We start from the raw sequence: 27,730 nt of genomic DNA, 5'->3' as shown, positions 1-27,730 counted from the left end.
AACAGGACTAATCCCAACCAGGCCTAGTTTACCCTCTGGGTTGGAAGGTCAGATGGCAGTCGCTTTTGTAAAAAACTTGTGCCTATGCCAAATGTTGTGATAAGTTGTCAAGCGGACCCCAGGTTCCAATGAGCCATGGCAAAATGCCGGGACAACACGAGGAAGATGAAGACATACTAATATACAGTCAGTAGTCAGGAAGTCCTACTGCTACATGCTATTTAGGTGGTCATCCCCTACCCTAGAGCTACAGCCTTTTTGTTCCATCCAGGGACTGGTCCGGTATCCCCTTCGAGGGCTTTGGAAGGGGTATTTTGTAAAGCTTTGCCTACCAAAGCCGTTTTTAAATGCTTCTTAATATGGGTAAGCTGATACTCGTTCATAGGAGGAAAGGATATTGATTATAAATTATAGAGCTTATGCCATTTTCAATTTTCTCTTTATAAAAATAGAATATTGCTTGTTTATATATAAAGAAGGTTTAAAGCGAAGGACTTGGTGTCTAGTACATTAACAGCACTGATTTTTTTTTAACAGGATCGGGATCCGCATTCTTTTTAGAAGTATCTCTGAAAGGGAAACCCCTTCCTAGAGCTAAGCCAAATGAACGGGCAAACAATTCAAAGGAAAACCAATGGTTGGAGTTATTTGATGAACGACTAAGTTAATTAAAGCTTTTTTCTGGGAAGGGTTGGTCCCTGGTTACATCAGTTTATGAAAGTTTTTCTAGAAATGTTTACCTTCAGCAATATCATCTTCTTTGGGCAATTCATGGGTCGTCCGTATAGCTTCAGCATATTCATGTAACGTTATAATTTCCTTGTTGAGCCCTTTCATGTAGTCCTGCTCGAAATCAAGGGACTCTGGCTCAGCACGATCTTCTTCAACCTCCTCCTTATCTTTGTCATCTTTCTTTTTGCTCTCGGGCCCAAGCAACTCCGCCGCCGACACAATGATACACAAACATATTAAAAACACCTTAATCCCCCTCATTGTTTAGTAAACAGGCACCGACTATTTCATTAGTTTAAGACTTACGTGTCCCAAAGTAAAGTGTCAATTAGTAAATTTTTAACACTGATTGTATACATTTAAATGGGAAGTATTTGTTGCCAAATACCATTAACAAAGATACACGTGTACCGCTTTTAATGAAGTTGCGAACTACGAAGAGTTACTCGTAGAATTTTGCTGTAAAAATAATTTCTGGAATAAATCCGTTCACAGTACAGCACAGCTGTCAACTTGGCAGCCATCAAATTTTTACGTTTCAGTTTATGAAGAATGACTAAAAAACACAATATATTGATATGAAAAGAAAATAGTACACACAGTACAATATCAATGTTTAAATAAATTAATTTGAAATTGAACACCTCTATAATATTAAATAAAAAAAATCTGAATAGTGATATATATCTGTTTTCCTCTTTATTCAGTTTACGTCGTCTGTCAATGTCAATGTCACTAGTATTTGATTGTCTTTGCGTGATTCCGATCTATTATTTTAAAAAGAAACTTGTCCTTTACGTAAACAAAAGCAGCTAAACTAAACCGATATTCATTTATGAATCTTAAAATGTATTGCGCTCAACGAATTTAAATTATTTTATTGTGCGATTAAAACTAAAAGGACAACAGTATAACCTATAAGAATGTTACGAATACCGGTTCGAAGCAGAGTTGGACTTGAAAAGTCGCTGGTTCGGATGAAGTCGTCGAGCAGCTTTATACGAAGCACTTTTATCGACTATTTTGTCCATAATCATGGTCATAAGCATATAAAATCAAGCTCAGTGGTGCCCCTGTGCGACCCATCGGTGCCTTTCGTGAATGCTGGCATGAATCAGGTAAACAACACATATACGTATTCCTATTATATTCTAGAATAGAAAAAAATTGCTCTTATTGACTGCCTTTGGTTTATAATGAGCTATGATACTAATGTATAAAATTCAGTTCACCAATGTAATTTCTTTAAGAGTTAAAATGGAAAATAAACCTGAAAGGCTAATTTTGAATCTTCTCAGTTTAAAGGTGTGTTCCTCGGTCGAGTGGAGCCACCATGTCTCCGCGCCGTCAACTCTCAGAAGTGTGTCCGTGTTGGTGGCAAGCACAATGACCTGGAAGTAGTTGGCTCTGACAGACACCATCATACCTTCTTTGAGATGCTTGGAAACTGGTCCTTTGGGGACTATCATAAGGTATGATTTGACATAAAGAACTACAATTTGTGAGCCACATGTTGCTTTTATAAGGTACAATAAATTGAGACTCTTGAGAAATATTATGAGACAATCTTACACAAATCAACCCAGTCCTACAGTAAGCTCAATAAGGCTTGTATTGTGGGTACAGATAGATACATTCAATTTAATAATTCCCTTCCAATCTTTCCATTCCTTCCCTTATGTATACATGTGCCTTTGGGGTGGTGTAAAGCCACACCTTCTGAAAGACAAATACATCTTTTAAGGGAGTCTCAAGTTGTATTAACAATGTAACTAGCAGATATGTCTGCGAGCGATACTCCAAATCCAAATAGCCGGGTCCACACAGAGCACCGCGTGAGGAAATTTCCTCACACTCAAACCGGCCAGTGTAGACGTGCCTCAGCCTCGGCCGGGGCGTGTGGCCCACTAAAGAGGACTTTTGGGAACTCAATCTGCTCAATAAACAATACCAAAATAATAATTGTTCTGAAGCAGAATGTATTGTTTATTGAGCCTCTAAGCCCACATTGAATGTTTAATTATTTATTTATAATTTCCAGAAAGAAGCATGTAAAATGGCATGGGACCTGCTCCTCGGCCCGTACCGGTTCAAGCCAGAAGACCTAGTGGTGACATACTTCGAGGGTGATCCTATCATTGGCATCATGGAAGACAGGGAGTGCAGGGACATTTGGAAAGCCCTAGGGTAAGGCTAGGGTAGTACTAGGATTGTCACTTTATATTTGATGCCTGTAGTCAGAATAACGTAAGAATTGATTTTACAGTTATGAAGTGACCCTCATATAAGTACATTATCAAATCTGGTGTTTTACAATTATTACTATTAAATACAGCCAATTACCTAACCTAATATAAAACCTAAACCTAAACCTAATATAAAAACAGTTTCAATGGCAAAATGTATATATTACTTATATTTACACTTTGTTGAGACCAAATCATGCATATTTATACAATTTTAATTTTATTCATACAGCCTTTAACAATGCTCATATGTTTCAAAATACATTCTTTTTTTTAGAATGGCTTATTTCTTATGACCTTTATAATTATCTATACACCATGAGCCCATATAACCCGACAGATTTTAAAAGTGTATTCTTGACCGCATTTAGAGACTAAAATGTGTCTGAATGAAATTGGTCATCTTTTAGAGATAATGACAATTCTTGTAATATCTAATATTTGTTTCTGTAATAAATCAGTGAAAACACCCTTTTGGCTGCCACTAAGGGCACTAAGTATGTGACTTGATTGGGGTAGGTATGTCTAGTATCTACTTACTGACAGACATTAAAGTTTCAAACGATACTCTCTAAATTTATCAGTAAATATAAAAAAACTTATCCATTGCAATGTTTTTTCTTTCGCCAAGATGTACGAAGGAAATAACGAGTCGTGTGCAGAAAACACACACAAATTTTTTTTTGCTGTGTTTGACCAAAAGTCATAAACCATTTTTTGCTCCTCTTATGACCTGCGTGGTTAAAATCTATCAGGCTATATAGGCCCACGGTGTATATTTAAGAGGCTATATTAACTCTTACAACATACTCAACATAAAACATGGAACTGTTACATAACATAAGCCAGTCTTAATTTAGTTTATGCCTTAGCCTAGATTTTTTTTATTGTGATGTCTGTTTTATAATGTCCAAGTAAAGTCCTGAATAAGCTACTTGTCACATTGTGCGGGTTTCACAATCTTCAAATAAGCTTAACCGGTAGATAAAGTGCTGAGTTTTGCAGGAAGTGTTATCTAACTTTTCTGGCATTTAATTTATTTGTTAATTACCTATCCAATACTTTTATCAGACTTTGTGAAACACGCCCTAAATGTTCCATGGAAAGTCAAGTCGGATCAGACTTGGGTGTATTCGGAACGAGGCTGGCAGCACTGCTTTGGACGGGTGGTCGACAAAAGCCGTTGGCAACACTCCCACTAAAAGATGGCGGGGGAACCGGTCGAGCATGGGCAGCATGGTTGACGTTGGCAGGCGAGAGCTTCAGTTTGGAATGTTTGGATTGAGTCGCTCGACCGTTCGGTTGTGCTCCCGACCTCGTTTAATCTGTTTACATCCGAGCTGTGTTTGATTATTTTGTACTGGTTTTAATTCAAATCGATTTAATTAAATGTCAAGATTATAAATCAAGTTTTATTTCATGAATATAATGGATGAAGGTGACGAATCTTCACCTATCCCGGTCGACCCTCCTACACATATAACAATTTTGTGTATACTTCAATATATTACTACTCACGTGTGGCGAAACTTTTGATCAAAACAGACATAAAAATAACTGAGATTTTTCCCTTTGTCATCTATAGATGTGGAATTTCATTTGAATAATCTGCATTTTAGCGTGCAGCCCAGCAGACTCAAGGCCTTAGGGACAGCAGACAACTTCTGGGAGATGGGCACCACTGGGCCCTGTGGACCTTGTACTGAGATACACTACGTCAACCCGGATGGCAGCCTTACGGAGATATGGAACATTGTGTTCATACAGTGCAACAGGTTAGACTAGCTATACACAAACACTGTATTCTAGCGTGCAGCCCAGCAGACAACTTCTGGGCACCACTGGGCCCTGCGGACCCTGTACTACGTCAAAGTATGATTTGCTGTGATCATATCGTGGTATGACCAAACACACGGCAGCTAAACTACGTATAAAGGGAAAAGGTACAAAACGCTAAACAAAAGTTGACTTGTCAAAACATAACACGCACAGGTGGGACTGAAGCAGTAGCCCGTGTTACGTTGCGTCCCATTCTCTCCCAGCACGCCTCGAGGTACGCGGTCTCTATATTACTCGTTGTTGTACTGTATTGTAGGTAGAGGGCGTTGTTATAGCTAGTTCTAGATAAGGTTACACCAAATAAAACACAGTCTGACGCAAGTTTACTTGTAAAAACACACGCACAGGCTGAAGCAGTAGCCCGGGTTGCGTCCCATTCTCTCCCAGCACGCCTTGAGGCACGTGGTCTCTCTACATTACTCGTTGTTGTACTGTATTGTAAGTAGAGGGCGTTGTTATAGCTAGTTCTAGATAAGGTTACACCAAATAAAACACAGTCTGACGCAAGTTTACTTGTAAAAACACACGTACAGGCTGAAGCAGTAGCCCGGGTTGCGTCCCATTCTCTCCCAGCACGCCTCGAGGCACGTGGTCTCTCTACATTACTCGTTGTTGCACTGTATTGTAGGTAGAGGCCGTTGTTATAACTAGTTCTAGATAAAGTTACACCAAAAAAAACACAGTTTGACGCAAGTTAACTTGTAAAAACACACGCACAGGCTGAAGCAGTAGCCCGTGTTGCGTCCCATTTTCTCCCAGTACGCCTCGAGGTACGCGGTCTCTCTTTATAACTTGTTGTTGTACTATATTGTAGGTAGAGGGCGTTGTTATAACTAGTTCTAGATAAAGTTACACCAAAAAACAGTCTGACGCAAGTTAACTTGTAAAAACACACGCACAGGCTGAAGCAGTCGCCCGTGTTGCGTCCCATTCTCTCCCAGCACGCCTCGAGGTACGCGGTCTCTCTTTATAACGTGTTGTTGTACTGTATTGTAGGTAGAGGGCGTTGTTATAACTAGTTCTAGATAAAGTTACACCAAAAAAACACAGTCTGACGCAAGTTAACTTGTAAAAACACACGCACAGGCTGAAGCAGTCGCCCGTGTTGCGTCCCATTCTCTCCCAGCACGCCTCGAGGTACGCGGTCTCTCTTTATAACTTGTTGTTGTACTGTATTGTAGGTAGAGGGCGTTGTTATAACTAGTTCTAGATAAAGTTACACCAAAAAACAGTCTGACGCAAGTTAACTTGTAAAAACACACGCACAGGCTGAAGCAGTCGCCCGTGTTGCGTCCCATTCTCTCCCAGCACGCCTCGAGGTACGCGGTCTCTCTTTATAACGTGTTGTTGTACTGTATTGTAGGTAGAGGGCGTTGTTATAACTAGTTCTAGATAAAGTTACACCAAAAAAACACAGTCTGACGCAAGTTAACTTGTAAAAACACACGCATAGGCTGAAGCAGTAGCCCGTGTTGCGTCCCATTTTCTCCCAGCACGCCTCGAGGCACCTGGTCTCTCTACATTACTCGTTCTTAGCTAGTTCTAGTTTATAAGGTTAACAAATAAAACACAGTCTGACATAAGTTTACTTGTCATAACACACGCACAGGTCAGGGCTGTAGCAGTAGCCCGTGTTGCGTCTCATTCTCAACCAGCACGCATCGATGCATGCGAGGTCTGTGCACATCTCGTCGTTGTAGTTTATCGGTAGGTAGGAGATCTCGGGAGTTGTTTCGCCGCCGGCTTGGGAAAAGAAATGTTTGAAATTTGAAATGTATATGTTGGTGTAAGTAGTTGGCAGCGTGAACACAGCAACCAATAGGGGCAATATAGCAAGAAATAGAGGGTTCTCGGATTTTCTTTTTTTCTTCTGAAGACCACCGGACCTATTAACGAAGTCACTGATATTAAGGAGATTTTTTTAATTTGAAAGTGTCTTATTGTGATTGAGTGATTGTCTTTAGATGCACTAATTGTCGTTATTGATTTAATGGTCGTAAAATAGATATTGCATAAAGCTTGATTTGTATTACATTGAATATGTCGAAGTATCAAGGAGTTTTGTATTTAAATACAAAAAATATTTAAATAGCGTACGTATTTTCTGTCCTTGGATCTTCTTCGCATATAACACCAATGTTACCGTAATAATCACAAGAATCTTCGTCATGACGGTGTTATCTGTAATATGGTTTTGTCTGGTCTGAATATTTCTTATAAATTCGTAGGACCAAACACAGAAAGATGGTAGCTACTGTTAATCATCTGGAATTTTAAACGAGATTCACTGTAGAAAATTGATTTGAAACATGTATTGATTTCAATTTCGGTTATCTATTGGTCGTAAAAGTAAAATTTAGGATCTAATCTTTTGCATTTCATATGATACATATAATACGTCTAAGTAGCAGAATTAACAGTGTTCTATAGTGGCGTATATATATATACCGACAAATAGGACGAACTGAGAGCCGTGGGCTGGGCAATGAGGGCCCGAGCTCACGGCTTCTCGGTCATATTGAGGCCCCGGGCCTCTTGAACCAGGGACGCGTGTCATTTTCCCCGATTTTCCACCCTGTAGTTACGCCACTGGACTTCAACTACCAGGTAATGTCAGAAAAACAGATTTACGTCATTGAAAGTCAAATACTAAACTAAAGGTCAAATATGATTTAGCTATGGACGTCTCCTTTTTAGGGTTTCGTAATCACATAGAAAGTAGAAACCCTTATAGTTTCGCCATGTCCGTCTGTCCGAGGCTTTGCTCTGTGATCGTTAGTGCTAGAAAGCTGCAATTTGGCATAGATACATAAATCATGCATTGTGACAGAACGGTGAAATAAAAACTGTATTTTTTTTGTTGGGATACAATAGTGTGGGATATCGTTGATTATAGGTCTTTCGATAGGAATAAGGGTCTCCAAAAAACATTTTTAGATAAAGTAAATATTTTCGGAAAAAATCGCTCCAAAAAATATGGAAAAACCGTGAAACAAAAGCTTTATAAATACTTTCAATGAAAACTACAGCGAACATATCGGTCCAGTCGTTTTTCAGTTATTGTAAAAAATCGTCTCTTCTTAGTAAAAAGACATATAACAGATGATTATTGCAACGTCGGTTAAAATCAGGTGTTGCTGGGAGGTTGATTGCAACGTCTGCGATGACTGAAGAGTCCAATACCAGAGCGACATCTTCTGCCACAGCAATCACAAACATGTCGAGAGTCCAAGGGAGGAGGTCTAGCAGCGCGAAATCTTTTCTGCCTAAGGTTCTCTAACCAGTCCTTGTCATGTTTGTCTACACCCACTTTGAGATCTCGACGCCACTCTGGCCTCATTTCAGCCTGAGATTCCCAATTGTGAGGTTGAATATCGAAGCAGATCAAGGCCCCAAGATACTATTGATACTTACTAATAGCCCCCGTTTGGCCTATGTGGACAGAATGGTAACTACGAAACCCTACACTGAGCATGGCAGGACATGCTCTTAGCCGCTTTTTCGAAATACAGACAGCACCACCAAGTTAGTGACCATTAAAAATGTCGGGAATCGTGGGCGTATCATAGTAGAGGCAGCACGTCAGGACCTTCAATAGTGGATGACGAGGGCTTTCGATGTAACACGATGTTCAACTTACAGTCTTTACATTTCTTATTGTAAGCAAGCCAGTGGGTGTGACACAGGAACCGCCACCGACCTCATCTTCTCCCGTTCTCGTTTGGAGACTGATAGACAGCATAACTTCACTTGTTTTAAGAGCGCACTCTTGGCGGAACTGCGTCGAATGCCACTCAGGTGTAACACCCAAGCTTGCTCTATTTGTGAAATATGGCCTCTTAAAGGCGATAGATGGCACAATTCAGTCGTTTTCCGACATACACTCCGGCTTGTTTAACCGTGGTTTCTTTGCAGGGAAGCCGACGGTTCAGTGAAGCCGCTTCGCAAACACCACGTGGACACCGGCATGGGTCTGGAGCGGACCACGGCCCTCATACAAGGGGCCAAGTCGAATTACGACACGGACTTATTCCAGCCCCTCATGAATGCTATTGAACAGGTGAGTGACTTCATTGGCACAATCTACACGGTGTTTCAAAGGGAACCCGAAAGATTTTAATAGTACCTACTCATAGTGGTGTGTTCCTGCCGGTGAGTAAGGTTGCCGACAAACAAGACGAATCCATGAATTACTGTTCCTGCCGAGGCATATATAGTGCTTCTCTCCAAACATGCGAGGAAATCAGGTAAAATAATTATAATTTAAGCATCAACCAGCACTCAAATCGAACCTTCACATCAAAAACGTCAAAAATAATTACCCTCTTTAATTATTTTTAAAAGTTAAAGCCACAACTATTCTGCCATTCAGTACCATTCAATATTCGCTCATTCAATATAATTGTACAATATAAGCCGTATTTGCACGCATGAGATCCTTAAAAACATATAAAAGTTATATAGTCTTTGATTTTATTAAGCAGTATTTGCACGATCATACACGACTCTATCCTATAGCTTGAAATGATGCTGACCTGGTTGTGTAGACTCAGCCCGCGGCTATATTAATTGGCTGTTTGCGTTTTTCTTAGTGGATACATGTTTTTTAAAAGTAAAAAACAATACAGTACTTAATAACTTCCCGTCCGCTAAACACGATCAACAGTTTGACAATAACGAAGAACTTCCTGTACTTTTGGTACAGGAACATTTAACATCACAATAAGGTGAACATTTCCGAGCATATTGGAGAAAAATAGTTTTTTGTTTTGAACTTTAGTGTGTACAAAAGTGTTTCTTCCTGACATGTATTGTTGTCGGTAGAACAGCCCGGGCGGGCCGCGCTACACGGGCCAGTTCGGCGCCGCGCAGCTGGACAACGCGTTCCGCCGCCTCGCCGACCACGCGCGCATGCTGGCGGTATGCCTCGCGGACGGCGCCTTCCCGAATACCAAGTAAACTATGTATATCATATCTCAGAGCAAAACGAAAATATCCACTTGAAGTTCTAAGGGAGTGTCCCTTAATTATGTGAGAGCTTCAGGGGGGAGGTGGTCAAGCCGAATCTCACGTGGGGAGGGGGGGGAGGGTGTTAGCAAATACCACATAAAAGTATCTTATCTTTGTAACGTCATAAAAGCCCTTGATATTCGTTGCAGTCTGACGAAGCGATTTGTAATGTTAGTAACATCTAGGTAAGGTAAGGTCACCTAGCCAGTTCCAGCAGATACATTTTCAAAGATTTATTTATTTCACTAGTATTTTTTTCTACAGCTAAAGTCATTGATTTTGAGGTGGCCTGGTTAATTTATATGTTTTCATAGAACAATACATACATGTAAAATGTATCTCAAGTCAACAAAAGCAATCCAAGACCAATCAAAACTGCAAATACATAATAATATTATATTTACCATTCCTTGTACTAAGTTCCTTATACCTATACCTTTATTCCAAATGTCACAAATAAATAACTTTATCATATCTCAGAGGAAAACCGAAAATATCCACTTGAAGTTCTAATAAACTAACATAACTCTTCATTTTTTGTTCCAGCCTAAACCTAAAGCAGGTAATGCGCACATCCCTTAAGATCGCTACCGACATATTCGGTAACCATCGTCTCGTACGCATTCTGTACGACGAAGTTGCTTCCACACTTGGGCACGCCTACCCAGAGCTCCACTCAAGAGCTAAAGACGCCAAGCTGATCATAGAGCATGAGGAGCAGGCTTACAAGAGGTTAGTGTGGTGTATCCATAGACAGTAGACATAGTTATACGACGAAGAAGCTTGCACACTTGGGCACGCCTACCCAGAGCTCCACTCAAGAGCTAAAGACGCCAAGCTGATCATAGAGCATGAGGAGCAGGCTTACAAGAGGTTAGTGTGGTGTATCCATAGACAGTAGACATAGTTATACGACGAAGAAGCTTGCACACTTGGGCACGCCTACCCAGAGCTCCACTCGAGAGCTAAGGACGCCAAGCTGATCATAGAGCATGAGGAGCAGGCTTACAAGAGGTTAGTGTGATGTATTCTTAGACAGTAGACATAGTTATACGACAAAAGTAGCTTGCACACTTGGGCACGCCTACCCAGAGCTCCACTCGAGAGCTAAGGACGCCAAGCTGATTATAGAGCATGAGAAGCAGGCTTACAAGCGTTTAGTGTGGTGTATAGATGTCGCTAGTAGTAACAGTTTTGAATGATTCACGGTTAGTTTAATTTTAAGTCTAAGGAGAGACTTTGCCTCCTTGTGTGTGTTCTACCGCTTGTACAATGGGCTGTGCTCTGAGGAATTGTTTGACATGACCAACGGCCGCTTTCTATCACCGCACCGCTCGCCGTCGGCAGGGCGTTCATCCTCACACCTTAGACCCTAAATGGTCGCGTACTGTGCGGTTCAAGAGGAATTTCCTCCCGCGGACGCTCCGGCTGTGGAATGAGCTCCCTGCCGAGGTTTTCCCGAGGGTCTACAGTACGGGGTTCTCCTCTTCTCCTTTGTAACTCCTCTGGAGTTGCAGGCGTCCATAGGCTGCGGTGACTGCTTACCATCAGACGGGCCGTATGCTTGTTTGCCACCGTCGTTGTATAAAAAAAAAACTTAAATCGACCGTGGTAACGTTGAAACCGAACGCAGCCGATGCGCGCGAATGAGGGTAGACCGAGCGCGGTTCACACAACTTTGACGCCCACCCGCTATCTTCATTTACCCGTGACCAAAATGCATGTAACTGCGTCAAAATATCGGGAGCTCAAAAACAATATAAAAGGTAATCACGGTTCATATCCCAGTCGGTTTAAGTCTAGTCGCTAAAGTCTAGTAATAGCCATATACTTAGCGATTGCGGGTACTAAACGATAATATATGTATGATAGATAGATACAGCCAAATACTTAGGGCCCGGTAACGAATTTAGAGCAAAAATGTAAAATTGATAGATTTAGTCGTTGAAATTGTACACTTTTTGTTACGTAATATCAGAATAACAAGTGTTCGTTTCTATTAGCACGTCTTCTCATCTTGCCTTTTAATAATGAGGTCGCAAGCGTGCGTCTCCGGTAATATGTGACGAGAAGGGACAGATTTTAAAAATTCATCAAAAAATTATGGTATTATACAAAATGATGCATAAGAACAGTTTCAGCAAATGTTGTAGATTGTCTAAGTATCGAAATTACGTGGAAATTAAGTCGATTTTCAGAGAAATTGTCACTTGTTTTGAAGTAATTTCTGGAGAAAATTGATTTCGTCTAACTTTCATTTACACGACTTCAAATTAATAATAACAAAAATGTAGTTTATTAAAGTTGAAGTACAGGATATGTGTAATACAAAACTACCATTTTTAGCAGTCCAAACTTTACGAAATTTACAAATAAGATCGATAAAATCAGTGCTTTACGCGCGTTTACCTAAACGTCCATCAGAACAAAAATCATAACTAAGTCTGTTTTGAAAAAAAATGATTTATTAAAATGAAAGATAACAAGACGTGCCAATAGAAACCAGTACTTGTTATTTCTAATAGTTAGCAAAAGGTGTACAATTTCATCAACTAAATCTATCAATTTGACATTTTTGCGACTAAAATCTATAACGGCCTCTTAAAACATAGAAAACATCCATAATTCATGAACCTGTAAAAAGCACAAATGTAATGGATTTGAACCCTCGTAGAAGAGTCACTACCGTCTAGGCTAGTAGGCCGACAAACCTATACCTGATGGGTCATTTATCCCTCCCATGAGATCTGACTAAACATGCCACGAAATGCACGTAACATATATAGATCATGTCATTCACAAAGACGCACGTCTTGAGTCTTGACTCGTGGTGTCATATTATTAACACATTCACTGCCAGACAAAAAACGGCGCACTACCCCAGAAACCGGTGGTCTATAGCTGCGTACAAAACAACCCGCCGCATCTGAACAAAGTTCACGAGCGCCCACCAGGTGGGTTCCCGGCAGTGAATGTGTTAACGGTTAAATTTGATAAATCTGTGCGTCATCGTGGATGACATTAACTATAACACTAAATATGTGTATTAACCTTGTGTCGCTATGTTCTCAAGGTTGCGGTCCGAGCTGGTCAAGAAGTGGCGAGATCTGCTGTCGCAGCACCCGGAGGCCGAAGCGATGAGCGACGTGGAGATGGCTGGCTTCCCACGAGGCTATAAGGAGTTTAAAGAGGTATGTTAATACAAATATAATTTACAGTACATATGGGGCTACTTTATAGCACTAGTGCGAGAAGTAGCATATTACGTTACTGTGTCGAACATTTAAAGGGCCATATGTACTGTAAAACGTTGTACGATACATGTGCGAATAGGTAATTCGCACTTGTATCGTAATGTACTAATTTATTTCAACCGATTGTTGGCTGATAAATAAATATTCTCGTAGTATTACGTGTGTGAACTTTGGCAGGCCTCTCAAAAAGAATATTCGCCGCGTATACGTAATTTCTAATTCTGTCGCACTTATATGCAAGAGTGAGAGAGATACAAAGCGTTTCGTTGTAGTAGCGATAGCGATTGTTACCTTGCCTAGACCGGCAGGGGGCCTAGCCAAAGTGACAATCGTTGAAAACGCCAATCGAATCTTTAATAATGTACGGAAATAGTTACGTGACTTCGTAGCATCCAGATATACTTTTTCTTTTTCTTTGTTAATGTATGATTGTTATCTTAGCTAGGCCCCCAGAGCCACATTCGCTAAATCCAGACTGGACACATCTTATAAGCCTTCACAATAGAGATTATTGTTCGACCTTTTCCTCTCAGATTTTTTTTTTATATTGACTGTACGCAGCAATCTAAAAATTGTGCAATGTGTTAACATCTCGTTTTAATTTTTAGGTCATGGCCAAGCAAAACTCATCCGTAATACCAGGGGAACTAGTGTTCAAACTGTACGACACGCACGGCTTCCAGGAAGACGTGATCGAACGCATCGCCAAACTAAACAACGTCACCATCGACAAGCAGGGCTTCTGGAAACTTCTGCAGCAACACAAAACCAGGCACAAGACCGCCATTCAAGAACAGACCGCCAGCAGAGCGCAAATGTTCGACAAGGCCATAGAAAATCTTAGAAAAGATAACATTACGTCAACAGAAGACTCATATAAATACAAATACTCGATAGTGGAGAATAAAATCCAATTCGAACCTCTTAAAAGTAAAGTAGTAGCAATTTTAAACGAAGAAGGCCAATGGATAGACTTTTTAGAGCCAAGCGATAATCAAGCTTATTATTTAATCACTAAAGACACTAATTTCTATTGCGAAGAAGGCGGACAAATCGCGGACAGCGGCGTTATTCATATCAATAAAAAAGTTTATTTAAAAGTGGACAGTGTTTTTAAAATCCGCGATTTTGTGTTCCATAAAGGCTGTTTCACAATAACAGATCCTATAGACAATGATTTCGGTTGTGACAGTGAAGTGTTATTAGAAATCGATAGTGAGAAACGTCTTAATGTTATGAGGAATCATACGGCAGTGCATTTACTTAATGCGGCTGTGAGGAGAGTGTTGCCGGATAGTGTGGTGTGTCAGACTGGTTCTAGTGTTACTGATAAGGGGTTGTCTTTAAATTTGTCGGTTTATGGACAACGGTTGACGCAGGATGTGATGATGCGAGCGCAGGATTTGATTCGGTGAGTTATCTATGTATAAACAACAACACTCTTAACACATTCACTGCCAGACAAATAACGGCGCACTACCCCAGAAACCGGTGGTCTATAGCTGCATACAAAACAACCCGCCCAGCGGGTTGTCCGGCATCTGAACAAAGTTCACGAGCGCCCACCAGGTGGGTTCCCGGCAGTGAATGTGTTAACTGTCCATTGGTGGACCTTATGCCTTTTGTAATAAGGTCCACCGATGGACAGTTAACAGTGTGGCATGAATGTTCGAACAGTTACTTAGCTGCTCCTGTTATGATTTATATTGGCCTTAGAAGAAATCTAGAATATTACTAACTTGCCTCCTCCTCATTATCTTAACTACCTGGCTGCAATCTAAGGCCCTCAGCACACGGAGCGTCCAAGTGGTCCACCTGGTTTTGACTAAAGCGACTGTTAAACCTTCCGACCTAAAGCGTCAGGAGCCCTTTAAAGTTCATTACTATTGCCCGTTGATTTCAGGAAATTCCCGATTCTTTGGGCCGTAATGTTTTGTATCTCATAGGGTACAGAACAGGCATGCCGCCCTACATGCCATATTTCTTTTTGACATTAGTTGTCCACAGGAACAGAGAATGTGTATTACACTCTCCTCCGACTCCTGGCAGAACCTGCATGTCGCATCTTTTTCTTTCCAATTTGAAACATGTGTTTGTTCAACTTAGAGAGTCCATTCAATATTCTGGTCACCGCGCAGGTTTTGTGTCTTTTGAGCCCTAGAAGCTGCTTAGCACTTTTGCTGTTGAACCCTTTGATTAGACCTTTCGAGTGTTCTTGTCCTTTGACGAACTTCCACCAATTGATTGCTCTAGTTTTTTCTAAGTTGCTGAGCAGAGAATATGCATCTCGTTTTGTGATTCCACAGAACGTTAGTATGTATGTATGTTTGTGTGGGTGAAATCCTCAAAGCCTCACTTCCTGGTTTCCGATTGAGCTGAAATTTTGCATAAATATGTAAGTCAGGTAACAATGCAATTTTAAGGTACCATCGAGCTGATCTGATGATGGAGACAGGAGATGGCCATGGCAACTCTGTGATAAAACAACGCAACCTAGTTGTGTTTGGGGTTTTTAGAATTGTCTTGATGAGTATTAGTTGCCTGTGGAAAGAAAAGTACAGCCAGCGATAATTTTTTCCCAAATACTTATTCCATGGTTTTTTTTTTCTAACAGTGAATCAATCCGGGCGAACACACCAGTGGAATCACATGTAATAGACAGTCTTCAATTAAACGAGTCCATTCTAACGGTTCCCGGAGAGAGCTACCCAGAAACCGGCTTGCGCGTCGTTGAAGCAAGCGAACCTCTGCCTTCTAAGTAAGTTCTAGTCTTCTCTAAGTTCTCAGCTTAAGCGATCTCGCGAGAAAATAGTCGGCTAGTGTGTTAAAAAAATAATAGTCAGACAGTTACATTACTAAAAAAGCACTCAAAGTTTTAAGCATTAAGGTTCGAATTGGTAAATATACATACCAAAACAATAAACATATTTAGTTTAATAACCCGCCCGCATATTTGACCAATGTATCCTGCCAGTTCTTACTTATGGAGCCGAAACCTGGGTCTTCACCAAGGACATACTACATAAGTTAAGCGTTGTCCAACGGGCGCTAGAGAGAAAACTGGTTGGGATCACATTGAGAGACCGTAAAACGAATGAGTGGCTGAGACAGAAGAGCAAGGTCACCGATGTTGTAAAACGCGTAGCCAGACTGAAGTGGGAATGGGCCGGTCATATAGCACGAAAAACCGATTCGTGGAGCAAACGTCTACTGGAGTGACGACCATGGGGGGAGGAACGTCCTCAAAGTAGACCCCAGATGCGTTGGGACGACGACATCAAAAGGACTGCGGGGAAGAAGTGGCTCCAGGTCGCACAGAACCGTGACGAGTGGCATAAAACGAAGGAGGCCTACACCCAAAGGGTAGAGAAGGGCTAAAGAAGAAGAAGAGAAAGTTTAATAACAGCAAGAGTTAACGATACGAACGGTAGTGGTACTTTCACCGCGCGAAGTCGTACCAGCTTTATATCTGTGGGCCATTTGTTTAGCTGATTGTGTATGATCTTGATCTTTCTTCTTTATCTAGGTATGCACAATGTAAAGACTTCCGCACTTAAATTTTAAGCAAGAATTGGTTTCGATTTATATCTCATAGCAAAGAGAATTGATTTTAATAGAAAAAAAACGTGCTCCTTATTTTGACATCCAAACCTTACTCATAGTGTTGTGTTCCTGCCGGTGAGTAAGGTTGCCAGAGCTCAACGAGGGGCGGGAGGGGGTTAGGGTCGGCAACGCGCATGTAACTCCTCTGGAGTTGCAGGCGTACATAGGCTACGGATACTGCTTACCATCAGACGGGCCGTATGCTTGTTTGCCACCGACGTAGTATAAAAAAAATCCAAAGCAGATGGCGCTGTACTGCGCCATATTTTTTGGGGACACTGAATTGTCAAACGTCAACTTTTGACAATCAGAGTTATCGTCAAATATAAGGAGCTATAGGGAGCGTGCATGAACTGTAGGAGGCAGCACAGGAGCCGTCAGATTTTTGGCGCGAGGCGTAAATGTGATGTTTTTTGTTCCGATGTAGCCCACAAGATGGCAGAACCTACTATGCACAAGAAAGCACGTGACGTGTAAATGTGCATGTTTATGGTTCCGATTCAGACCACAAGATGGCAGACCCTCCAACGCGCACGGTCCCTATACAGCGGCATATCGTTTACCTGTCAAATTCGGATCACAAAATTGACTTAAATTTTACGCATCTTAGTCAATGTATCTATAATTAATATAATAATGTCGTATAATAATATATCTGTTCATAGCTATGTCTTGTATGATGATCGCTTTTCCACCATTTAGTGTTTGTTCTCAGAGAGCTGTGTTGCGGTACCCACGTCCCGTCCACGTGCCATATCGGCGAGCTGTGTATAACACTAGTAAAAGCAGCCGGGGGCACTTCGCCGAACATCCATGCCATCACCGGTCCGAGAGCTACTGAGGTACTTCTAGTTATACGTATAACGAAAACTAAGCTGCTGCTTTAATCCTAAAATGAAGGTTTGGCTTCTCTAGTATTAGTTCTCTCTAGTAATTTTAACACAAGATATCCTGACAGACTTGTGTTACCGGCCATATATCGTACTAAGTTTTGCAGTAAAAACTCTTATCCAATGGCAATAAAAATCTACAATAATTTGCCAAATGATTTAACTCAACTTGCTCTCAAACCTTTTAGTATTCAATTGTATAAATGGTTATTAGAAAAATGTTTTTATTCAATTAATGAATTTTTTGGTATTTAAGCTAATTTGACGTAGATATTTATTTTAACATTTATCATGAATTTTTATTGTTATTATATAATTATTTAAATGACGTTTGTAAATTAATAATAAATTTTGATTATTTGAGGCCATTGTAATAATTTGTGATTTGTGTATATGGAGGGATGATTATGTAGTGTATGATTATGTCGTCAAGCAGCCGTTCAAATATTATGATTAAATGTAAATATAATGTAAATTATGTAAATAATATTTAGATTTAAGTAAAGATTTTGCATGCCCATGTTGTCGGCGAGATGTGCTGAACGTATAGAAAATGTTACCATCTAATTTGTTGTACCACATTTCACGCAAATAAATATATTTCTCCTTTCTTCTTCTTCTTCTAGTATCTATCTGGAATAAAAACACAGTTTAAGACACAGTAAAGTACAAAATATTACAGCGGAAGTAGATTGTACTGTACAAACAAATGCTTGAAAACCTAGTAATATGAGGTGCTTACCAAAACTGTGGCTACATGATTCTGAGAGTGAGGCCACACTGGTGCGTTGCGTCGCATCGCGTCGCGTCGCGTTTTTTCGTCGCATTTTTTTATGATGCCACATTAAATGCGTTACGACGACGCGATGCATGTACTTCCTTTATTGTTTTTATTTTTTATTTCATTTGTTTCACATTTAGAATTTATTCTAGAAACATTCTAGAGTAGTATTTTTTATACAATTGTTTTTTGTTGTATGACGATATTTTGTGAAATTATTATTATTAAATTTGATTTATGAATTATATTCATTAGCATTATATGTATATGGAATAATATTTACAACATCAATAAATTGCTCTGATAATTAGCTTAAGATAATTATATGTCTTACTATTCGACGACCGGTCTGGCCTAGTGGGTAGTGACCCTGCCTATGAAGCCGATGGTCCCGGGTTCAAATCCTGGTAAGGGCATTTATTCGTGTGATGAGCATGGATATTTGTTCCTGAGTCATGGGTGTTTTCTAAGTATTTAAGTATTTATAAATATTTATATATTATATATATCGTTGTCTAAGTACCCTCAACACAAGCCTTATTGAGCTTACTGTGGGACTTAGTCAATTTGTGTAATAATGTCCTATAATATTTATTTATTTATTTATTCATAAGTGCTTGTTGCTAGGCCTACGTGAATAAAGTATATTTGAACTGAACTGAACTGCGACGCAATGCAACACAACGCACAAGTGTGGCCTGGCCCTTAGTGTTTTGTCTTCCCATTCGCTGTTGGAGCAAGTGTTTGCATTGACCGAGCGGACGATTGCTCGCTCAGAACTGTTCATAACATAGTGAAAACGCGGCTTAACATGTGTTCGTATATGGTTATTAATCTGTTATATTTTGAATCTTGTATTGCAGAGAACAAAGTAGATATTTGACTGTAAGTTACACACCTAGTTTACATACGATTTCCAGGCCCGCGAACTATTCTGCAAATCCCACCAACTTTTCAAAGTCAGCGACCTCCTCGACCCCGAACAGAGCAAGCAAGAAGTGACCGACATCAAGCGGCGGCTGTCCGAGCTGTGTGCCGGCAGCGGGGCGCCGTACGCTGAATATAGCCAATGCCTTGAGGTGCTGGATAGAGTACAGAAAACTGTTGCTACCAATGATCTCGCTTTACAGTAAGTATTTATTTATATCTCACCAAATCTTCAAAGACCTTTTAGACCCAGACCAGAGAAAAGCAATATGACGACCGGTTTGGCCTAGTGGGTAGTGACCCTGCCTACGAAGCCGATGGTCCCGGGTTCAAATCCTGGTAAGGGCATTTATTCGTGTGATGAGCATGGATATTTGTTCCTGAGTCATGGGTGTTTTCTATGTATTTAAGTATTTTATACATATTTATATATTATATATATCGTTGTCTAAGTACCCTCAATACAAGCCTTATTGAGCTTACTGTGGGACTTAGTCAATTTGTGTAATAATGTCCTATAATATTTATTATTATTTATTTATTATAATATGAAGTATGCCTTAACATGCCTAAGGAAGTACAGCGGGCCTACCGCGAAAACCGAAATTCGCAAATTGCGGGGATCTTTCTCTTTTACTCTCACAAAGACGTAATCAGAGTGACAGAGAAAAATGCCCGCAATTGACGAATTTCGATTTTCGCGGTTATAGCCCAGAAAACTGCTGCTAGTAATGATCTGGCTTTACAGTAAATATTCCATTTCCTTTATATCTGTTACTACAATTAGAATCTGAAAACTTTTTGAACCACAACCCGAAATCAAATTGAGCTCATATTCGATATAATTCCGTATATATTTTTGGTGCCAAGGGCTTGTGCACAAATCACGCGAGCATTTTCGGCTATTTTTTGACCCCCCTCCCCCTTGGTGATATTTGGTGAGGTTCTTGGCGCCACATAACCTCACGTGTATTCTTTTTTCGTCTTTATTTTAAGGTAAATGTTATTGTATAAAGTAAATCTTGTTTATATTGTATGGTTGCATTAAAAGTCGCTGTTTTTTATGTTTTTTGAACATTTATTTTTATGATACAAATTGTAATGATTTTAATCAAAATATGTGCCATCGGCAGCTACAACCTTCTCCCACTTTTCTGGCAACAATTGAATTCCGCGGCGAAAGAAAGCTCTATCTTTTGAAGCTATCCAATCAGCAATCCATTTTTGGACTTCTTCATAATTTTTGAAATGCCTGTCTTCTAAATCATGCTGCATGGACCGAAACAGATGATAATCTGATGGAGCCAGGTCTGGAGAATACGCTGGGTGGGGGAGGGTTTCCCAGTCAAACTCCATCAGTTTTTGTTTGACCTTCAAAGCAACATGAGGCCGAGCGTTATCATGAAGAAGAATCACTTTTCGTCGATTCGAAGCAATTGATGGTCTGTTTTTATCAAATTTTTGTACAAATTCTCCAACTGTTGTTCATAACGCTCAGCGGTGATTGTCTCATTCGGTTTTAACAACTCGTAATAGACAACTCCTTCCATATCCCACCAAATACAGAGCATCGTCTTATTAGCGTGGATGTTGCTCTTGGGAGTTGATGTTGTCGGTTGGCCAGGATCAACCCATGATTTTTTTCATTTTGGATTCTCAAAATAGATCCATTTTTCATCTCCAGTCACAATACGCCATAAGAAACTCTTCTTTTTTTGCTTTGCAAGTAATGAAATGCAGATGTTTAGCCGATTCGCAATAGCACTGTCGGTCAATCGATGTGGCAGCCATTTTCCTTTTTTTTGAATCTTCCCAATGGCATGTAAACGTCGCGATACAGTCGATTTATTGACTCCTAGTTGTTGAGCTAATTCTTTTAGAGATTGTGCCGGATTATCATCCAATAACGCTTTTAATTCCTCATCTTCAAATTTTTTCGGTTGGCCTGGCCGTTCTTTGTCATCAACATCACAATCACCGCTTTTAAACTTTCTGTACCAATCTCTGCATGCTGTTTCGGATGGAGCAGATTCCCCATAAGTTTCCGCAAGTATTCGGTGAGCTTCAGCCGCACTTTTTTTCAAATCGAAATAATGCAGAAGTACACATCGGAAAAACAACTTATCGCGATCCATTTTTCACTGTAATAAAATATCACTTAATGAATATAAAAATGCCGACTGTCAACTAAATTTTATTAATACAGCTTCAAGCTTCAAAAATGTACATGTAACAGTAAATATAGTTCAGTGTTAAAATTGCTACCCACATCTATATGTGAACAGCGGGAATTAATGCAACCACCCAATACTTGCTATTTTGAAGTGTCAAATGAAAATTTATGTTTAATAAAAACGAGAAAAATCATTATGGTAGATATTTTTTTCTGAATTTCGTTCACCATAAAAAATACACGTGAGGTTTCCTTATACCCCCCATCCCCCAACGTGATCTGTCGTGATTTTTTCTTGGACCCCCCCCCCCCCACTTATCGATCCTCGCGTGATTTGTGCACAGGCCCCAATGGAAAATAATATGCTAATATGAAGCTAATATGGTCATCAAAATAACGCAAACATTGATGAGTTGATAGACGTATAAAAAACAGGAGGTCAAATTAGCAACAAAAGCTTATGTAAAAATGTCTGTAACTTATTACGTTGATGTTGATGTCACTTTTGTAGTACTTATTCTATACTTTTACAATTAGTGTTGGTTAAGACTCGAGTCCTTTGAGTCCGCTGCTTTAAGACTCAACTCAGTTGTGCAGACTCTTATAATTAAGACGAAACTCGAATTCTTATCGACTAATTAGAGTCCCGAGTCTTTTGTAGAGACTCGAGTCCTTTTCGGAGAACTTGTGATTTTTTTACAAATAACTTCGAAATGCGTTGTCTTTATGTAAAATTCATGGATGTACATAACATAGATCATACAATAACGCCTATTTCCTTTAGTTTAGGTAAAACGTATAAAATTGTTGACTGAGTCTTTATTCGGAGACTCGAGTCCTTTTGAGTTGCGCTTAAAAAAGACTCAATAAAGGACTCGACTCGGGACTTAAAAGACTCAGAAGTTTTTTAAGCTCTGAGTCTCGTAAAAACGAGTCGAGTTGTTCAATTTAGACTGAAAAGACTTGAGTTCCTACCAACACTGAAATACTGAATAGTATACAAACTTGTTCTTTCTGCAGTTCTATCGTCGAAGAAGAAATTCGCGATGCAACTGACGAAGCAACCCGCGACGGCCGACGCTACGTAGTCCACTTCCTACGATGTTCGTACATAATGGCGCCCGGGGCGGCAACCACTGCATTACGCAGTCATCGAGCTGCCAGCTCACCCACGCTACTGCTGGGCTGCGCTCAGGGCATCATCACGGCCGTCTGCACAGTGCCCAAGGTCACTAGACTTGTGTTTACTTTCTACTGTTCCTACATGTGGATAAAATCCAACTTTCTCATCAAATTTTTAACAATGAAGAGAGCCTTTACGAGCAAGAGTGGTGAAATAGTAATTTGTGCAACGAGAGAGGAAAGTTGTTTTTTTTTTTGCGAGTGTTGATTTTGAGTCCCGAGTAAGCGAAAGATTCTATAATTGAATCACGGGCGAAGTAAAATCTTGAGCGTAGCGAGGGACTCAAAAACAAAAGATGTAAAATAACTTTGCTCTCGTGTGACACATACAACTTTTCACCTCAGTAGTGAGAACAAAATTCAACATCAAGTAAAGTTAACCACATTTATTTACATTCATGAATGAAAGGCATCATCATTATGACGAAAGCTTCTAGAAATATTCCTGTATTAATGGCCTAGAGCGACGAAAGTAGGCTTGTTCGAGCTGCTGAGGTGAGAAAATAATTTCATCATTACCTAACATAAAGATTTTATTCCAGGACATGACGTCTCCCTCGTTCAACGCGACACAGTGGCTGAGCAGCATCCTTCCAGTGTTCAACGCGGAGTTGGTGCCGACGCCCGACGCTGCATCCAACGTCTACGCAGAGATGACAGGCACCAAGGTATGCCACAATTATCATCAACATATTATGCGAGGATTGTTTGATAAGTTATTTATGACATGCTACTGTCATATTTAGCTATGTTTCGGTTAATTATATATATACATATATATATATTTATATGTATGTGTATGTATGTCTATTCACTGTAATTGTGTGTGTGAATGCAGGCTTCATAACGGTTTAGCAACACCAACTTTTTCGATTAACTTCTCTATTTCCGCTACCCAAAGGTTGTCTGGAAGAGATCGCTCTTTAGCGATAACACCGCCTGTTGTCTGCATCTACATTTAATCAATTGTTTGTTTTCTTGTATCTTTTTACTGAGGTGTGCCAATAAAGAGTAATCTATCTATTTGTCTTTGACTAAAACATACAACATTTTTATAACCGTTTGGTGTTTTTGTAATTTGTAAATCTTTGGTTTGCTGGCAGAGATAAGCTTTTTTTAATAGTGGGAGAGCTATGCTCAGCCAAATTCAAGCATAATTCCAATTATTTTTATGTCGATTTGCAACAGCGGATTCGCCATATACGTCAGAAACGAAAAATGACTTAAAACAGTGGACTTCAGCTAGTGAACGGGCCCCTGAAGTCAGCGAAACTCGTAAATTCAGCAGGAAATATGATGACCACTGTCTTTTGGGATAGCCAAAGGGTTATTTATGACGATTATATACAGAACAAAAAACAATAAATTGTTTTAATTATGATATATATTGTTGCAACATCTTAACGTAGAAATTGTTACCATATTACTAAAAGATAAAAAAGTTATATTACGATAATACCTACTGCCGAGGAGTGGGCAGTAGCAACAGCCAAATTAGTAGAATAGCGTCGTCAAATACTTACTGCCACCATATTGTCTACATTTGGCACCATATAGTTTTTTCATATCTCCAAACATAAGAAAATGGCTCAATGGGAAAAGATTTTCATCGAATGCGGAAGTTATAGATATTTTTATAGTATAGCTTGACCACCGGTCTGGCCTAGTGGGTAGTGACCCTGCCTATGAAGCCGATGGTCCCGGGTTCAAATCCTGGTAAGGGCATTTATTCGTGTGATGAGCATGGATATTTTGTTCCTGAGTCATGGGTGTTTTCTATGTATTTAAGTATTTATATATTATATATATCGTTGTCTAAGTACCCTCAACACAAGCCTTATTGAGCTTACTGTGGGACTTAGTCAATTTGTGTAATAATGTCCTATAATATTATTACACAATATATTATTATTATATATATCGTTATCTAAGTACCCACAACACAAGCCTTAATGAGCTTACTGTGGGACTTAGTTAATTTGTATAATAATGTGCTATAATATTTATTATTTATTATTATTATTTATATAGCTATATTTTTCAGGGTTTTACAAATTATTTTTTGACGGGTTGCAAAAGCTGGCACATCCTTGAACTTTTATCGTATCGAAAAAAGATTATGTAGAGATGTATAAATAAAAAAAAAAACAAAAATGTTTTTCTACTCAAACGAAATTACTTATCAAACAACCCTCGTAGGTATCATTGGTCATGAACATAGAAAACAAAAGTAGTTTCTTTTTTTTCCTGGAAGAAGAAGATAGGATTAATGTAAGTTACAACTACAAACTAGTGGCCCTGTGAGCTATCGACCTCGCGATAAGCTTAAAAAATGTAAAATTATAAAAAAAAAATTCGTTGATTCAGTTATCACAGCGGGCTCATACTTTTGACGAATGTAGCAAATTTATAGTGTAATTTTCATCGGGAAATAAAGAAATCTAAATCTATGTGAAAATGTGGTTATTTTATAAGTATAGTGATTGTTTGTCAGGTGAGCCTAATAACCTGCGAGCAGCTCGTGCAGGACGCGATGCGCGCCGCCATCAAGTTCGCCAACACGCACTCCACCGCCGGCGACTCCAGCTCCAAAGTGGCGTCCGCCAACTGAACCGAACGGTGGGTCTCAGGCGGAGCGGGCAGCGGGGCGGGCGGCGGGGCGGGCGGCGGAGCGGGCAGCGTCCACTTCATTTGCACGTCTTGTACCATACTAAGTTTTAGCCGGATATATGATCGAAAAATCGTATGTGATAAATGATAATCGACCATATGTAGTCAGATTTATAGGACACAATTTGCATAATACAAAAAATCGTATGTCATTATTGTTCGCTTACATTACGCCGTCAAACGAGTGTAATAGTTATATACTCGGGAACACCCATTTTTGACATGCGCGTTGACTATAGAAATTTTAAATTTCGCGCCTTTTTCTACTGACAAGTTGAGTATCTGACTATATTTATATTTTTTCTCCTGTTGGAGCACTCCATCAGATTGTCGCTTAGGCAATGGTTTCAACGCCACGCCTATTGTGAACCTCGTCGGAATGTACGAAAGTTGATATTGGCATGGACGTAGGTACAAGCAGGGCGGGAGGGGCAGCTGCTAGAGCTCAAATTTTACATACAATGTATGCTCCTCTGCGGCGTCTGCCCCCCTTGGCCTCCGGCGATATTAACTTGCCCCCCCCCCCCCCTTCCAGGTCACTGGCTGGCTACGCCCATGGATATTGGGCTGTCGCCGCGCGCGTCAGTTGACGTCTCTGGCGGTCAAAGGGTTAAAAACAAACCATAGAATCATCTTCCTAGCTTTTCAAAAAGTATTAAAAGGTCATATTTCATAAGCCACACTTGGTCTATACTATGTATCTTTAGGTATAATGTAAGTTAAAGTCAGGCCGTTCAGTAACAGATCCAGGCGGTTTTGTATTGGGTTGGTTAAAAGTGTTATAACTACCCGAAAATGTACAAATTTCTGGTTTATTTTTTTTTAAATACCTAAAGATACAGAGTATAGTTGAATGCTCTTGTTACGTTTTGTCAAATCTAACTTTAATTACATGACATTACCAGTCAAGGCACGCGTGGATGACATGATCTATAATTGACTAAAACGGCCCTTGTATGGAAGGTAAGGAATGTAATCTCCATGTACCAAAAAGTGTCATCAAAAAACCGTAAATAGGTGGCGCTCATAGACAGCGCACTTCACTCCGTCAATAACGCCTAGGTTCTTAGCTATTCTAACGCTACTCTGGAGAGATTTGGAACTATTATTTATAGCTGACAGCTGGACACTTTTGCAACAGTTCTACCGTAAGAGATGCCACTCCTTTTAATTCCACACTCCATAGGCCCTTGGAATATAAACGTCAAGAATCTGATTCTGTTGCAGAACCACTTGATAAGGTGCAAAGAGATTAATTTCATTGTAGTTGTTAACATGTTATATGTATAATAATAGTTACTAAATACGTGCATCAAAAATTGAGTATATTTTTATTATTTTGTGTATAGGGACTTATCCCTCCTCATAATAAACATTATAATATTATGATGTGATTGCACGCGGAGCTGTATATCTTAGATGTTCTTGGTGCTAAATACCCGAATGTATATTTCATAAGCAGGAAATCTGATCGTTGGTGACATCAAATTAAAGCGTTCTAAAGTATGCGGAATGAAATCAGGACAAAGTATTGAACATGTAAAAAGTTAAAATTAAAATACTTATACTGAAATAATATCCAATTGCCAGCAAAGAGAATTTGAAATAGAAGTGGATTGTCAAAGAAAACTTTGTAGCCGCATTAAATTTACTGCCATATTTCGACACATGATTACAACTTTTAGTACGCCATTTGACTTTGATCCTTATTATTTCACTGATACGTGTTAAATTTGTTGAATATTATAAAGTGGCGCCATCTAAGAGATCAAAGGCCAAAGGTATGGCGGCATCGTTTCGAGCGATGGCGCCACAACCTTTAGCCAATGCCCAGTAAGATGCCCAATTGTAAGTCTCTGTTTGGCCCTATGGTTGACTGGTAGAGAATGCCATTTGGCATTAAGTCCGCCATTTGTACATTGTTATTTATGTTTTCTGCAATAAGTAATAAATAAATAAAATATGAACTAAAAAAATGCCAACATTTGTGTTGTCGACACCGATGGATTTAACCTTTTGAACGCTTTCTCTCTTGCATCAATATATGGCATACACGCCAAAATCTAAACTAGTGAGAAACGAATTTAAACCTTATCTGTCAACAGTAAAATTGCTTTGACCCCATCTTGCGTCTGCCATGACCCCTTCAGTGGTCGTTGGCGTGGTAGGCACGACAGCACACGACCACTTTAGTGGCTCTTGGCGTTCAAAGGGTTAATGTACCATCTCGCATTGGAGTAAATTTTTCCTTGCATTTAACGTTGTTCAAAACATAAAACTTTATAAAAAATAACGTTGTTTCATTGAATTTTGTCCAGATTTCATTCCGCATACGTTATGTGAATACAAGCAAAAACAGACATTGTCTTAGGGTATTGATTGCGTTGTATCAATCCTGCCCACGTTGCTTGCTTATTTCTTCT

At 39.7% G+C, this 27,730-nt stretch overlaps 2 protein-coding genes and 1 long non-coding RNA gene across 3 annotated transcripts in view; 1 reads left to right on the top strand and 2 right to left on the bottom strand.

Annotated features, from left to right (window-relative positions):
* LOC133528139 (protein sel-1 homolog 1) overlaps positions 1-1,269 on the bottom strand; it is a 40,353-nt gene extending 39,084 nt beyond the window's left edge. Inside the window, exon 1 of the mRNA XM_061865388.1 lies at positions 741-1,269. Coding sequence (XP_061721372.1) covers positions 741-993 — 253 coding nt within the window. The 5' untranslated portion in view covers positions 994-1,269. The remainder of the gene's footprint in view (positions 1-740) is intronic.
* Positions 1,270-1,509: 240 nt separating this feature from the next.
* On the top strand, positions 1,510-25,265 carry LOC133528146 (alanine--tRNA ligase, mitochondrial). Its single transcript, XM_061865396.1, has 15 exons — positions 1,510-1,850; positions 2,031-2,204; positions 2,774-2,919; positions 4,598-4,753; positions 8,733-8,877; positions 9,642-9,772; positions 10,374-10,559; positions 12,901-13,018; positions 13,690-14,492; positions 15,696-15,839; positions 17,400-17,526; positions 19,276-19,484; positions 22,476-22,683; positions 23,180-23,305; positions 25,132-25,265. The coding sequence occupies exons 1-15, from the start codon at positions 1,656-1,658 to the stop codon at positions 25,246-25,248; spliced, it is 2,985 nt and encodes a 994-aa protein (XP_061721380.1). The 5' UTR covers positions 1,510-1,655; the 3' UTR covers positions 25,249-25,265.
* Positions 6,393-7,529, bottom strand: LOC133528147 (uncharacterized). Its single transcript, XR_009800955.1, has 2 exons — positions 6,915-7,529; positions 6,393-6,560 (listed from the first exon to the last, which is right to left on the bottom strand). It is a non-coding gene; the product is annotated as an uncharacterized LOC133528147 (long non-coding RNA).
* Positions 25,266-27,730: the final 2,465 nt, after the last annotated feature.

The sequence above is a fragment of the Cydia pomonella genome, chromosome 19 (assembly GCF_033807575.1).
Source record: "Cydia pomonella isolate Wapato2018A chromosome 19, ilCydPomo1, whole genome shotgun sequence".
NCBI classification, from domain to species: Eukaryota; Metazoa; Arthropoda; class Insecta; order Lepidoptera; family Tortricidae; genus Cydia; species Cydia pomonella.
This window is presented reverse-complemented; position numbering and strand designations above follow the sequence as displayed.

Bases quoted from the DNA above. Each gene is read 5' to 3' on its own strand.
- LOC133528146 (XM_061865396.1), top strand. From the start codon at position 1,656: ATGTTACGAATACCGGTTCGAAGCAGAGTTGGACTTGAAAAGTCGCTG. The intron at 2,920-4,597 runs GTAAGGCTAGGG...TCTGCATTTTAG, and splicing joins GACATTTGGAAAGCCCTAGG to CGTGCAGCCCAGCAGACTCA. The intron at 13,019-13,689 runs GTATGTTAATAC...TTTAATTTTTAG, and splicing joins GCTATAAGGAGTTTAAAGAG to GTCATGGCCAAGCAAAACTC.